Source organism: Mauremys mutica, chromosome 1 (genome assembly GCF_020497125.1).
Source record: "Mauremys mutica isolate MM-2020 ecotype Southern chromosome 1, ASM2049712v1, whole genome shotgun sequence".
Lineage (NCBI taxonomy): Eukaryota > Metazoa > Chordata > Testudines > Geoemydidae > Mauremys > Mauremys mutica.
In genome coordinates, this window is record NC_059072.1 from 70,179,754 (window position 1) to 70,195,772 (window position 16,019).

The window sequence follows — 16,019 nt, forward strand, 5'->3', positions numbered from 1 at the left end:
GGCACTTAAAGCATATTCTTATTTTAAGTCCGATTGACTTCAGTAGGATTACTCGCTTCAAGTTAAGCAAGTTCTTAAATGTTTTAGTTAATCAAAGCCTATCTCAGAAATTTAAATCAGTTGTAAAGAGCATGCAAATCTTTTGCTGAAAGTTACTTTGGGAGTGTATTGAGTTTCCTGCCTACAGAAAATTCTCAATTATATCTACCTTAGTTGCAGCCAAGCTCTCCTACCAGATATTCATTTTAAAGAAATTTTGTACACTTATGCAGGGTTTGATTTATAAATCATTAGCTTTTTCTATTTGGAGAGAAAAGTAGCATTTTAATGCAGTTGTCTTTAACAGAGGAAGGAGAAGAGTGAACACAAAGAATGGTTTAAAAAAATGTTTGTTTTCCACATGGTTTTACCAGTTGGTAAAATATGCCGAGAAGTTTATATTAATGTATTCAGGACCAGCCTTTTGTGGGCCCAGCATCATATGTATTTGTGGGCCCCCATGGGAGCAATGGAGCATGGTGTGGGGACATCAATCCCCAGAGTGAGGTACCAGCCAGGGCAGTGGGGCATGGCAGGGGCGGCCCCGCTCTGCCGAGCCCAATGCAAGGGCACTATTTACAAACCGGCAGTATCCAGATGCACAGCACCCCGCCTGGCCCTGTGCTGCTAGCATGCCCCTTTCCTCAGGGCCGGGCCCATGCCATGCCACATAGCACCCCCCGACAACCCATAAGCACCAACTTCGTGTATGCTCTGGGGCTGGAACACCCATAGGAAAAACAATAGTGTGTGCTGAGCACCCACCAGCAGCCCTGCCAATCAGCTCCTCCCCCTTGCCCACAGCGTCTCCAGTGTGCCACTGATAATCTGTTCAGCAGTGGGCAGGAGGTGCTGGGGGGAGGGAGAGGAGCAGGGGCAGAAGGAGGCAGAGTGAAGGCAGTGGGGGGTACTCAAAAAGATGTGGGATAGGGCAGGAAGAGATGAGGTGGGTATGGGGCCTTGGGGGGAAAAGGGTGGAGCGGGGGGCAGGACAGGGATGAAGCACACCTCGGGAACTCAGAAAGCACCTCTGCAACAGCCCCTCACCAAATCCCTATGGCCAGAGGGCCCCCCACTGGACCCACTATGCCCTGCACCTCCCCCCCATAAATGTACAGCACCCTACACACCACCACTCCCACCCAGCACCTCCCTGCCCACACCACCACAACTTCCCAGAACTCCCACTCCCTAGTGCCCCAACACACACATCTTCCCTGCCTCCTCACAGCCCAGCACCACCCCAGGCCACAGAGACCCACTCCTCCGTGCCTTGCCTCCCAGCCACACTCACCCACCAGGCGCACACACACTTCCCTCAACACAACACACACAACACCAGGGCTCCCTGCATTCAAGTCACTTCCCCACCTGGGCTGTGCTGAGGCATCAGCAGCTACTGCTCTCCCGCCCTCTCCTTATGCAGCTCCAGAGGAGCAGCAGTCCAGTGGGGAGTGAGCAGCAATGCCAGCTGCTTTGTGCATCCAGGTCAGTTTCCCCACATGGGTGCAGGAGGGGGACGCAGGGATTAGGGGTGAAGGTGGCACAGTGCAGGGGTGGGAGGGTGAGGAGCCCACGGAGAACCAGGAATTGGGGGCACCACACCCATAGGGCCCAGGGGCACCAAAATGCAAGTTCACCCAGGGTGCCATTTTCCCTAAGGCCGGCCCTGAATGTGTTTATTACCTTAAATGTATGATCTTATTAAAATTGTACACAGTGAAATTCATCTAACAGAATTTTTTTCTGCCTTTGTAGTGGCAATTACCCAAGAAAACCTTATAAAGCAGGATCGTCATGTAGTCTGTGCTCAAAAGAGGACACCTGTGTGGACAACCTATGTAGTAAGTAAAAGTGAATTTATTAGGCACTAGGAAGAGGCAAACCATATCTACCCTACTGATAAACTGTTCCTTATATTCTTTATGCCATCTCAGCACTGTCTCAGGCCACAATTCAACAAAGCACTTTAGTGAATACTCAAGTCCAATCCTATCCATAAAGCACCTAATCAAGTACTTCAAGTCTTACAGAATTAGCATCTCAATGGGGATTGCAAACTACCAGACTGGTCATAGCCAGTTATTACTGCCATTGGGACAAGATGCTACCAATCACTGACTTTCTGTTAAAGGCTAATAAGCAATTTAAAATCACTGATCCAAAAAAGTAGAGTTTCAGCTAAGCACTCTTTGGGCAGCTTACAGTGTATCTGACATTTACTTGTTCACTAGTATCCAGTCACTTTTGGGAAACAGTTGTGACAGATGTAAAAGAGTAACCTATCCCTTCAGACGTGCAGCCTGCACACCATCTATAGGAGTAGGCCATCCTTCACAGGGCTGTTTCATATAAATTTAACATCCCTGTAGGCAGGGAAAATACCAAAGAAACCCAACACAGTAGCAGTTAACTTCAAAAGTGGGAAACTATATAAAAATATAGAGGCTAGTTAAACAGAAATTAAAAGAAAGCCACTAGTGTGACCTGCCCACAGGCTGCATGGAAATCTTTTAAAAAGCACCATAATAGAGGCTCAAACTAAATGTATACCCCAAATAAAAAAAAAATTAATAAAATAAAAAACACACACACACCACAATAAGAGGGCCAAAAAAATGCAACCATGACTAAACAAAGTAAAAATATATTTTTGCTTTTAACTGCTTCTTTAACTTGCCATATAGCTCAAATCTATCAATCTATTTAGCATAACAAAGAGAAGGCTAAAGGGTGACTTGATTACAGTCTATAAGGCTCTACACAGAGAACAAATACTTAATGATAGTCTCTTCAGTCTAGAAGAGCAAGGTATAACATAACCCATTGGCTGGAAGTCAAAGCTAAACAAATTCAGACTAGAAATAAGGTAAATTTTAAATAGTGAGTAATTAACCATTGGATGGATTCTCCCTCGCTGACAATTTTCAAATCAAGAAGGGTGGGTTTTCCTAAAAGATATGCTAGGTTCCCTTCCAGCCTAGGCTACTACAACCAGCAGCCAAAAGCTGCACTGTCCCAAACCTTGCTGCTGTTTCCCTGGGCAGCTTTCTATTTAGCCTTGATCAGGCTCCTTCTCTAGGTACACCCTTCTCTCAAGACCAGGATCCTAAGGCTTCTGTTGTCCCCCAGGTTTCCTCCTTTACTTCTCTAAGCCCAGAGAGTGACTACAGACCTTTTCTGCTGCAGCCCCCTTCTTAAGCTCTACTTCCTGGTTTTATCACAGCTCAGCCTGACCATTGCCCAGCTGGGCTTCATCAGTTAAAAGCCCTGACTCTTCCCCAGGTGCAGCCTGATGCAGGCTTAATTGGCCCTTTCTCTCTACTCAGGCCTGGTGTGGGGTAGGCATCCATCACAATATTAAATAGGGTAGGGAGAAGAACAGCAGGACCCTGCTGGAAACACACCCACTCAACGTTGATTCCCCATTCACAATTACATTTTGAGACCTATCACTTAGCCAGTTTTTTATCCATTTAATGTGCATCATGTTAATTTTATATAGTTCTAGGGTTTTTACTCAAAATGTAATGTGGTACCAAGTCAAATGCTATACAGAAGTCTAAGTATATTACATCAAACCATTATTATTATTTAAGTAATTATTATCTTTATCAATCAACTGTGTAATCTCATAAAAAATAGTTAGTTTAACAGAATCTATTTGCCAAAAACCGTGTTCTTTTGTATTAATTACATTACCCTCTTTGAGTTCTTTATTAATGAAGTACCATATCAGCTGCTTCATTATCTTGCCAGGATCAATGTCAGGCTCACAGGCTTATAATTACCCAGGTCATCCTATTTACTCTTTTTTAAAAATTGGCACAATATTAGCTTTCTTCTAGTCTTCTGGATCTTCCCCAGTGTTCCAAGACTTATTGAAAATAAACATGAATGGTCCAGCATGCTCCTTTATCAGTTCTTTTAAAACTCTTGGATGCAAGGTATCTGGACTTGCTGATTTAAAAATCTGACTTTAGTAGGTTCTGCTTAACATTCCCCAAAAATACTAGTGGAATGGAAAGACAGTCTCATCATGTGGTGATAACATTATCTTTTTTCCATAAATACAGAACAAATATTCATTGAACACTTCTGCTATTTCTTCATTCTTATTGATAATTCTACCACTTCCGCCTAGTAATTGACCAATACTATTGTCAGGATTCTTTTTGTTCCTAATATATTATTGTCCTTAATTTACATTTCATAGAATCATAGGGTTGGAAGGGACCTCAGGAGGTCATCTAGTCCAACCCCCTGCTCAAAGCAGGACCAATCCCCAGACAGATTTTTGCCCCAGATCCCTAAATGGCCCCTTAACTGTGCTCTCCAGAGAGTTCTCTGTACATCCCTCCGGTTCCCTTAACTTTCCACAATTCCTAACTTCTGATTTATATTAATGATTATTAACTTCCCCGTTCTTCTGTTTGTTATATATTTATTGTTTACAGCTGCCTTCACTTCCCCTCTAAGCCAGGGTTGGGTTTTTTTAAACCAGCATAGCCTTCTTCCTCAGTTGTGGCACTGGGGCATCTAGTAAGGTGTTCTTAAATGGTTCCCAAATATCAATCACATTTTTCTGATTAAATTCTTTCTCTGTTGAGGTGGCTCATAATTGTTTTCAGCTTTGTGAAAGTAGATCTTTTAAAGTACCAAGTGTGTATGTATACACATTACTGGTCTGGACTTTATTCTGCATGCACATTGTAAATGTGATCCAGTGATGGTCACTTGTACCTAAGCTGCCACTAATTTTTAGTTCTGTAATCAGTCCCTCTTTATCTGTTAGGACAATATCTAATATAGAATTCTCTTGTGTTTTTGTTGCAACATTTTTTGAGTTAGAAAATTGTCATCTATAATGTTTAGAAATTTTAAGGATGCTTTAGTACTGGCAGCATGAGATCTCCATCATGTCACTCAAATTGAAATTCCCCCTCATCACCCAATATTTTGTTGTTTTTTGCATCCTTACACATTATAAATGGTGCATAAGGAGGTAGTTATCTTGTTCCCTAGTGTGATTTGGTGGTCTGTAGCAGACACCAACTGGTATCTCATCTTGTGCTTTATCTGTTAAGACATTGATCCATGATTCAAAATAATTGTCTTCCAAGCTATCAGTGACTCAAATAGGTAATGCCATTTTTGACAAAGTGCCACTTCTCCCCTTTCACCATTTGATCCTTCATAAATAGGTTATAACCATTGATTTTTAACATTCCAATTGTTGACTCATTCTACCAGGTTTCAGTAATACCAACTAGATCAAATTTATGCTAACATATTCCAATTCCTCTTGTTTGTCACCCAAGCTCCTAGGATTAGTATATAGGCAGTTAAACAATTTCTTCATGTCCTTTGGTTCCTTGGTTAATTTTGTTCTCAACATCTCTAGTTTGTGCTGAGTTCTCATATCTTCTCTCTTTTTTTCACTCTCCCCTTTTGCTATTAATTTAACCCCCTCCTAACTACTCTAGTCAGCCTATCCCCAAGGAAATTGGTCTCCCTTCTACTGAGGTGGAAGCCATCCAACCTATATAACCCTTTCTGCCCACAGAAGATGGATCAGTGCTCCATAAAACCCAAGCCCTCCATGCTACATCATTTATTTAGACAGTGATTCACTTCCAAAATCTTATGCCTTCTGTCTTCCTTTGCTCAGGGGACAGAAAGATCTCAGATTAGCTTTATTTTCAGAATCAGTCAATAATCCTTTGTACCTGAATTAAGTGGCCAGCTTGAGACACATGAACTACAGTTCTTCTTCGAGTGCTTGTTCATGTCAGTGCCAGTCAGGTATGTGCACCCGCACGTGCATAGTAGCCAGATAATTTTTCCATTAGCAGCATCCGTGGGTCAGCCTGGGTGCCCCCTAGAGTCAAACCTTCATGGCACTCGATCAGGGCCGGCTCTAACTTTATTGCCGCCCCAAGCAAAAAAAACATGCACCGCCCCGCCGAACCAACCCCCGCACCCCCCGAGCACTGCCTCGCCAAACCAAAAACAAAACAACAATAAAAACCCAGCGCTGCCCCGCCAAACCAAAAAGAAAATCACACCACCACCACCCCTGGAGCGCCGCCCCACCAAACCAAAAAGAAAATCAATGCCCCCCTCTTCCCCCCTGAGTGCCGCCCCGCCGAACCAAAAAAAACCTAAAAACCCCGAGCGCCGCCCCGCCAAACCAAGATTGGCCACCCTTTATAAGGTACCGCCCCAAGCATGTGCTTGGTCGGCTGGTGTCTGGAGCCAGCCTTGTGCTCAATACAGAGCCCTGCCGATCTGCCACCCCTTCAGTTTCTTCCTACCGCCAGTGACGGTAGCTGGAACTTCCCCTTGCTCATGCTTTGGCAAGTGGCTCAGCAGTTCTTTATTTACGCTATACATAGTTAGTTTCCAGTTTAATTAGTTAGTATAGTATAGTAGTTCTTCTGTAATTTTCAGTTACGTGAGGGTTCCCCCCGTTTCACCCCCATTTGTTACAAGAGCATGCTGCAATCCTTGGGCTTTAAGATTTGACATCTCTGTGCAAAGCACATGCCCAAAAGTGACCCACACACCTCTTTTTGGTGACCCTCACTCAGGCACAAACAAAACTGCTGTAAGATTTGTCAGGAATTCCAACCAAGAACCCTTAAAGAGAGGGAGCAGTATCTCAAAATTCTCCTCACGGAGGCAGCTCTCCCACCTCTGTCGGACCCAGGTGCCGGGGATCCCGCTCCCAGCATGTCATCTTTGACGCGAAGCACTCCAGCACCATCCTTGAAAGAGCCAGCATTGAAGAAAGACACCAGCAAGGAAGCTCAGCAATGTCATGGAGCCCCTCAGGGGCACTCCAACCTTCGGCACTGGTCCCAATCGCCGGCGCAGAAGAAAAAGAGGTCAGAGAGAGGCAGATCCTCCTCAGTAAGACCTACGGACCAGCCACCAGGGACACCTCAGTTGGGCCATGGCTCCGAAGCTCAGAATGGGGCCATGGTGACTCCTGCCCACGTGAGGCAGTTGAGTTCGGGCCTGTCTCGCTCACTGAACCCATCGGAACACCTGCCACTCCCATCCACCCCAGAGGGTTTTGTGGCAGCGCAGGACCTGCTCAGACTCACAGCGCTGTTCTCGCCGCCAAGACAGGAGGGCGTGCCGGCACCGCAGGCTCCATCCTGGCACCCTGGATAGTCTAAGGGAAAGTCAGCAATGATGGCACGTCGATCCCCATCATCTCAGCACCCCTCCATGCCAGCTCCTCCATCAAAGGAGTGCAGTCAGTTCCCCGGTTCTTGACACTCCACGTTGAGAGGAGCTGTGCCACCCTGGTCCTCCTGTTCCAAGTCAGAGTGAGACTCATACCACTCCGACTGTAGTAGGAGCAGAAGATCCACGTCTTGGCACCATAGGATGCCCAATGCAGTGGCCCCCTCATTGGAAAAATCCAGCTCAGTGGCCCTTTTGGATTCTGTGGGCCTTTCATCAAGCCCAGGATCAGAGCCATGGGTCCCGCTCAGGAGCAGCATCAGTGGCCTCTGTGACATTCATTCTGCCATGATCAGCAACGGCGCCATTGCCTCGGTCATTAATGCCAACAGCTGTGGTGCCATCCTCGGCATCAGCACCGACCGCAGCGCCAACCTTGACCACACCTTTGGCACCGGTGTCAGCATCCCAACCTTCAGTGCACGATGTGCCTTCAGCATCAATTACAGCACCGGCACTGCCTTCGTTATCAGCGCTGGCTGTGATGGCGCCTACAACAACCCCAGCGCACATGCTACTCCAGGTGCCAACACCGGCACTCGTGTGGGGCCCGGTCCCGGTATCAGCCCCCAGGCCTCTCGCAGCACTGGGACCAGGCCAACCTATCGCAATCCCCCCAGGGTTCACAAGATCCCTCAGGTGGGGATGGTAGGGAGCAACAACCTCCCCTACTAGTCTCCTCCCACTCCTCACCAGATGAGGCCCTGGCAGGCACTTCAGTGGCCCCAGCTCTGGAAGACTCTAGCGTGTTGCAGCAGCTTCTGCTCCGGGTCGCCCAGGGGTTGGGCATTAAGGCAGAGGAAGTTGTAGACAATGCAGACCATATGGTCAGCATCCTGGCCCCCTCTGACCCTTGCCATTAATCAAAACAATTATGGACATAAGACTTTGTGGTAGACCCCAGCCTTGCTGCTACCTACTGCAAAGCAAATGAGCGCCGATACTTTGTCCCTCCAAGGGCTACAAACATCTCTATTCCCACCCCCAGCCTTACTTTCTGGTGGTGGATTCACAGAGTTGCTCCCCTCGGACTTCCATGCCGAGTTTTCGGCGTTGGTTGAGGAAGGGAGACTGATCTCAAGGGCATCCCTTCAGGTGGCACTTGATAGGGCAGATGTGGCCACCAGGGTTATGGCCACAGGAGTGGCTATGAGAAGGGGCTCATGGCTCCAGCTTTCTGGCCTCCCCTCCAAAGTACAGCAAACCATTCAGGACCTGCTGTTCGAGGGTGAGATTCTCTTCTCAGAGAAAACTGACGAAAGGCTAAACAGCCTTAAAAACTCCAGAGCCATCCTCAGGTCCCTGGGCCTCTATACACCTTCAGCGCAGCAGAGACACTTCCATCCGCAACCTCCTCAGCCGTTTGATCATCAAAACTGCCAAGATGGCTCCAGAAGGAGAAATCAGAGTGGCAAGAGAAGGTCGTGTCAAACCTCTGGCCAGGGCTTGGGACAATCCAAGCCGTGTTTGGTGCGGTCAAAGACGACGCACCAGAGCAAGATCTGGATCCACCCCACCTTACCTTTTTGTCCCGACTATCCCCTTTCTACCGTACATGGTCCCATATTATTTCAGACTGCTGGGTGCTCCACATGGTAGAGAGGGGATACTCCATCCAATTCTGTGCCCTCTTGCCCTTCCAGCTCCCTTCCCCGTCCCTCTTCAGGGACCCCTCTCACAAGCAGCTCCTTATACAGGAGGTGCACTTGCTCCTATCGCTAGGGGCAGTGAAAGAGATTCCTCAGTAGCAGAAGGGCAAGGGCTTCTATTCCCAGTATTTCCTAATACCGAAAGCCAAAGGCAGCCTCAGGCCCATCGTGGATCTGCAAGAACTGAACAAGTTTGTGAAGAAACTCAAGTTCCGCATGGTCTCTTTGGCCTCCATCATCCCCTCCCTGGATCCAGCAGACTGGTATGCCACCCTAGACTTGGAAGGACACGTATTTTCATATCATAATCACTCAGCCCCACAGCAAGTACCTCAGGTTTGTGGTGAACAATACCCACTACCAATTCATAGTCCTTCTGTTTGGCCTGCCAGCAGCACCTCGAGTCTTCACCAAGTGCATGGCAGTCATTGCCACATTCCTGCGCAGGCACCAGGTTCAGGTGTTTCCATACCTCGACAACTGGCTGATCAAGAGCCTCTCCAGGACCCAAGTGGAACCTCATGTCAAATTCATCAGAGCCATCTTCGACAGCCTGGGTCTCCTTCTAAATGAAGCAAAACAGACTCTGTCCACTGTCCAGAGGATTGAGTTTCTAGGGGCAGTACAGAACTCAACCCAAGCCAGGGCATACCTGCCAGAAGCGAGGTTTCAGGCCCTGGCTGACATCATTCGAGGCTTCAGACAGTTTCTCATCGCCATAGCAAGAAACTGCCTGAAGCTTCTGGGACACTTGGCTGCCTGTACCTATGTGGTACAGCACACCAGACTCAGGCTTCGACCTCTTCAGTCGTGGCTCGTGTCAGTGTATCATCCAGCCTGGGACAGCATGGACAGGATAGTGACCCTGCCTTGCCCGGTCCTTGACTCCCTCCTGTGGTGGCTCAACTCTCAGGAAGTATGTTTAGGGGTCCCCTTCATCAGTCCACAACCATCTCTTTCGCTAGTGATGGAAACATCAGACTTGGGCTGGGGAGTACATCTAGGAGACCACAGGACTCAGGCGGACCTCTCCACATCAGAGAGGTGAGAGTGGTGCGCCTAGCATGCCAGACATTCCGGGCATACTTAACGGGACAGTGGGTATCAGTCCTGACAGACAACACAACAGCAATGTTCTATAGCAACAAACAGGGGTGCACACTCCTCTCCCCTGTGCCAGGAAGCCCTCATGTTGTGGGATTTCTGTGTAGAACATTCAATACACCTGCAAACATCTGGGGTACAGAACGAGCTGGCGGACCACCTCAGCAGGTCATTTCACAGCCATGAGTGGTCCCTTTGTCCGGACGTCACAAACTTAATCTTCCAGAAGTGAGGCCTTCCCCAGATAGATCTATTCGCCATGCGACACAACAGGAAGTGCCAGCAGTTCTGCTCCTTCCAAAATCACAGCCCAAGCTCCAGAGCGGACACATTCCTCCACTGGGTCTCCTATATGCATTTCCTTCCATACCGCTCGTTCACAAGGTGCTCCTCAAGATCAGAAGGGAATGAGCTCAGGTCATGTTGATAGCTCCAGCCTGGCCCTGCCAGCACTGGTACATATCTCTCCTAGACATGTCCGTGGAAGCTCCAGTCATGCTGCTGCTCTTCCCGGACCTTCTGACACAAGATCACGGTCGTCTTCAACATCCAAACCTCGAGTCGCTTCACCTCACGGCATGGAAGCTCCATGGTCGAACCTGATGGAGCTTTCCTGTTCAGACCAGGTTAGACTGGTCCTCCTTGGCAGCAGAAAACCCTCTACAAGAGCTACCTACCTTGCCAAGTGGAAGAGATTTTCAATCTGGGCAACACAGCACCATTCATCCCCAATGCTAGCCTCAGTACTGCTCATTCTGGACTATCTCCTCCAGCTGAAGCAGCAGGGATTTTCTGTGTCATCAATAAGGGTACACTTAGCTGCCATCTTGGCCTTCCACCCAGGCTAGGAGGGCTGCTCGGTGTTTGCTAACCCTATGGTTAGCTGGTTTTTAAAAGGGCTCAACAAGCTATATTCTCACATCAGTCAGCCTGTCCCAACTCATGGGATCGCCCTTTGAACCCTTGGCAACATGCTCCCTGCTCTACCTCTCGTACAAGGTGGCATTCCTGGTGTCCCTGCCAGCAGGTAGGGGGTCTTGGGGGACAATTACTGCACTTATGGGGTGCAAAATAAACTTTATTAAGCAAATGCAAAAACAGAGAAAATTCAATAGTGAGGGGTATGGGGTTTGTTAAGGTAGACAATTGGGGAGGGGTTTCTTTTGGTGGACAGTAAGGGGGTTTCAATAGTGGGGTACAATCCAGTCGAATACAATACAGTGGGTAACCAATTAACACTGAAGTATAAATGTAACAGGTAGCTAACAATTTTCTATGTAAAGGGTGTGTCACAGCAGCACACAACCAACTAACAGTTATGGAAAAATATATTAAATAACAAACAATTTTAGGTAAAAATGTGTCACAGTGGTGTAAATGTAGAATGTGAGGTGTATCAGAGAGGAAAAAGTAACCAATGGGGTTTTATGCTAGATTGGGATGGGGGAAGAGAAGCACGTGGTGGAGCAGAGAGCAAAGACAGAGGCGCTGCAGAGGGAGATTTAAACTCAGGGAGACACAAAGAACAAACAGACTGTAAATGGCTGGGGAAGCCTGGGGCGGGTGGGCTGACAGTGGGAAGACAGACCATCACAATTATACAGAACACAGCAAAATCTTATCTATGATCTAACTTAACCAAGACTACACAAATTAGCAAGTAACAAAACACAATGCAACAATTCTCTAAGCCTAACTTACAGAGTATAATGCTAAACCTAACTTAACCACAGCTATGCAAAATGAAATTACAATTTGTCTAGACTAAAAGCTAAACCTAACCTAATGGGTGCACCTTATACTAAGGGTAGTTTTAGAGGGCAGAGTGGTGTGTGTCCAGGATAGAGCTCAGGGAGTTACAGTTTAGCAGCGGCACAGGCTTATTTTAGCAGCACAGACCACGAAGTTAACTTAGGTCTGTCTGTTGGGGAAACAGAGCCAGCAGCTAGGACAGGGGGGGTTTGCAAGAGGGAGTTCTTACCAATCCCCAGGACAGCAGCAAAGGCAGAAGCAGGCACAGCAGCAGCATCAGAGGACGCAGAGAGGACTCAATTCGTTCACAATCAGGAGCTCTCCAGGCAAAATTCGTTGTTCGTGGGAGGGGAGTTTAAAAACGGGGGTAAGCTCAAAAACAAACGAGAGCGGGGAGAGGCCCTCCCAAAGACCCCTAGCTGATCAGACCAGGTGGCAAAGCAAGGACCTTCTCCGAGGTCTGATTAGAAAATGTCTGGTTATAAAGGCAAACTTAGGCAGTTTCCCGCCAGTAACTTTGATTGGTTCCCCTTCTTACAGGGGAGGAGAGAAGACTTCAGGTGAGCACAGACATGTCCGGGCTAGCTCTAAGCCACAGGCATGACTCACATGCTCAGCTATGTGGCCATATAAGGTCTTGCACATCTGGGCAGTGCACCTCTACACCGAGCCCAGGTCTGAACAAAGGAGCCAAAAGCCCCTGCTCCCTCGAGCAGAGCAATGGCTCCAGTTAGTCTGCACAAGTCATTTCCATGAACAGCAGGCCCGGGAGGGGTGGACACAGAACAACCAGAAAGGAGAGGGAGAAAAAAAAGTGCAGCAGGGGGACAGCTTTAACAGACACCTGGTAGCAATAACCTTGGCTAGGAGGGTGTCTGAGCTCAAGGCCTTAACATCAGAGCCTCCTTACACCGTGTTCTATAAGTATACAGTTCAGCTCAGGCTTCACCCTGCTTTCCTCCTGAAGGTTGTGTCGCAGATTCACATCAACCAGGACATCTTTCTCATGGTATTCTACCCTAAGCTGCACTCCAGTAGCAGGGAGCAGAGACTTCACTCACTGGATGTCCGCAGGGCGCTCGCCTTTTACATCAGGAGAATGAAGCCATTCAGAAAATGGGGCTAGTTATTCGTGGCAGTGGTGGACAGAATGAAAGGGCTGCCTGTGTCATCACAGCGTATTTCATCATGGATCCCGTCCTGCATTCGTGAGTGCTACAACCTGGCTGGGGTTCCCACACTCCCAATCACTGCTCACTCTACCAGGGCGCAGGCTTCATCAACAGCATTCCTTGCGCAGATCCCTGCTCGGGAAATCTGCAGAGTGGCGACGTAGTCCTCCATCCACATTTTCACCACGCACTATGCGATTACTCAGCAAGCCAGAGACAATGTGATGAGCAGTGCTCCAATCAGTGGAAAATTCCGACCCCACCTCCCCGAACTTAGGCTTATGAGTCACCTGATTGGAATTGACATGAACAAGCACACAAAGAAGAAAAAACAGTTACTCACCTTCTTGTAACTGTTCTTTGAGGTGTGTTGTTCATGTCCAGTCCAATACCCATCTTCCTACCCCTTTCTGAGTATCCAACAAGAAAGAACTGAGGGGCTAGTGGGTCGGCAGGGCTCTATATTGAGCACCATGAAGGCACAACTCCAGGGGGTGACCAGGCAGATGGTGCTAAAGGAAGAATTATCCAGCTACTGTGCATGTGTGCGCGCACACACCTGATTGGAATGGACATGACCAACACATCTCGAAGAACAACAATTACGAGAAGGTGAGTAACTGTTTTTTCCTGAGCACCAATCAGACATAAGGCAGTAACTAGGCACCCAGATATCGGGGCACACAAATCTAGAAGACATTTCTGAAAATTTTGGCCTAAACTACTGTCTTTCTTTGTTCATCTGTATAATAGGGATGATATTTACCAAATCTGTAGAGTATATTGAAGATTATGTAGTGTTTACTGTTTGTTTTAAAAATGAACCAGGCCAGTCCACTAACTGAAAAATAAAAAAGGTACTATCTTCCTTCCCACTCCAACAACATTTTTCCAACTAGGAATAGTTATCAGTGTAGAAGACACATATAAAGCTGCCTCATTTGGATGCTGGAGGGCACCACATAAAATGCTCTTACAAAAGTTAAACAATAATACTCAGCACTTTAGATCTCAATTTTTTTAAACAAACTTTGTCGTTAAAAATGGTTAACTTCTAATAACTTGATTGCCATGCACAATTTCCATTCGTTATCTAATGAAGATTTAAAGAGAAAAAAAATCCTTCTTGGAGTGTCTGTACATGTGGTCCCCATGCTTGGTATGCATGCACCCCATCAGCAGGTATTCAGCATCTTTTGACCAGAGTATTTGTTGGGGTTGTGTGTGCACCTGAATACCTGTTCCCCCTCCCAAGGCAAAAAGGGCTGAGTGACCCCAGTAGCCGTTCAGATCTTTTGTATTGCCTGTGGCAGCAAGTCAAAATACCGTCAGCATCCTTGTTGTTACACTTTTTACATAGTAATTACAGTAGTTACTATATTTATTTTAATTTCTCTTGATATTTTTTAGTTATCTTGGGCCATAGCTATACTACAAACTTTGATTGGCACAAGTTACATTAGCATAACGCTGCCACAGTTAGTATATCGGTTGTGTGCATACTTGGCTCCTTGCACCAGTGCTGTGCATCCTCACTAGGAGAGCTTGTGTCGATGAGCAGTGCACCATGAGTAGGTATCCCAGAGAGTGTAACTCACCATTGTCTGACACACTTTCTTTTGGGAAATTTTGACAATGAATGGTGGAGAAGGGGTCAAGTTCCCATCATGCAATTTTCTCCAAACCATAATGCCATTCATAGCCCATAATTTTCATGCCTTTTAAAAAAAAAATCCAGAAAATTGTCTCTCTGTCTGCCATCTCTGCCAGACGCATGGAACCCTCACAGCTCTGTACTATTTTCATGAGCGTTGCAAACACGGGACAAACGAGCCGCTGGTAGTTGCAGGAAGAACCACAGCAACAGGGAACATGATGATTTTGTGGAGGAAAGCTTGCTGTGGGACATAGCAAAAATTAATTCCAGGTTGCTGCTGGTATTCACAGAGCAGCTACAGATCATGGAGCGCTGTTTCTGGAACTGAGAAATAAAGATTACTGATGGGACCACATTTTAATTCCGGTTTGGAATGATGAGCAGTGGCTGCAGAACTTTTGGATGTGAAAGTCCACATTCCTGGCTCTGTGTGCCCAGCTCTCCCCAGCCCACCAGCGGAGGGACACCAGAACCAGAGCTGCACTATCAGCTGCGAAGAAAGTGGTGAGCACACAGCGGAAGCTTGCAATGCCATATTGCTAACAGTCAGTGGGAAATCATTTTTGGAGTTGGAAAATACACAATGAGGGCCATTGTTATGTGTGTGCAGGGCCATTAATAGTCTCCTGCTATGCAGGACTGTAACTTTCAATAACATGCAGGCCATCATGGCTGGATTTGCAGCAATGAGGTTCCCAAACTGGTGGGGCAATAGATGGCACACATCCCTATTTTGGCACCAGACCACCTTGCCACGGTGTAGATCAACAGAAAGCAATACTTTCTTACAGTTATGCAAGCACTGGTGGGTCATCGGGCACATTTAATCATCAACAACATTGGCTTGTCAGGGAAGATGCATGCTGCTCGCATCTCTAACAGTACAGGACTGTTGAGAAAGCTGCAAGCAAGGACATTCTTTCCTGACCTGCGGATTACCTTCGACAATGTTGAAATGCCAATAATGATTCTGGGGGACCCAGCTTGCCCCTTGTTCTCCTGGCCCACAAAGTCATACACCAGTCACCTCAACAGCACCAAGGAAAGATTCAGCAGGTGCAGAATGACATTGAATGTTCTTTTTGTAGGTTGAAGGGACACTGGCAGTATTTACTCACAAGACTGGATTTCAGTGCAAAAAGTGGCCCCATGGTTACAGTTGCCTGTTGTACCCTGAAGAATATCAAGGCAAAGGGGAAAAAGTTGCTGCTGGAATGGTTGTTTGAACAGCCAGACAAGGGCTATTAGAAGAGCACAACACAGAGCTATATGTTTGAGGGAGATCTTTGAAAGAGCACTTTAAACAGTCAGTCAGAGTAATGTGGTGTGGTGGACTGTGTTCTATCAGGCCCTGAAGTTTTGGGGGCAGTTAGGTATTGTATGGTGCTT

The 16,019-nt window shown here is 47.1% G+C and overlaps 1 protein-coding gene across 1 annotated transcript in view; it reads left to right on the forward strand.

Moving 5' to 3' along the window:
• LOC123343822 (glioma pathogenesis-related protein 1-like) overlaps nucleotides 1-16,019 on the forward strand; it is a 46,005-nt gene that overhangs the window by 18,262 nt on the left and 11,724 nt on the right. Inside the window, exon 4 of the mRNA XM_044979253.1 lies at nucleotides 1,798-1,883. Coding sequence (XP_044835188.1) covers nucleotides 1,798-1,883 — 86 coding nt within the window. The remainder of the gene's footprint in view (nucleotides 1-1,797; nucleotides 1,884-16,019) is intronic.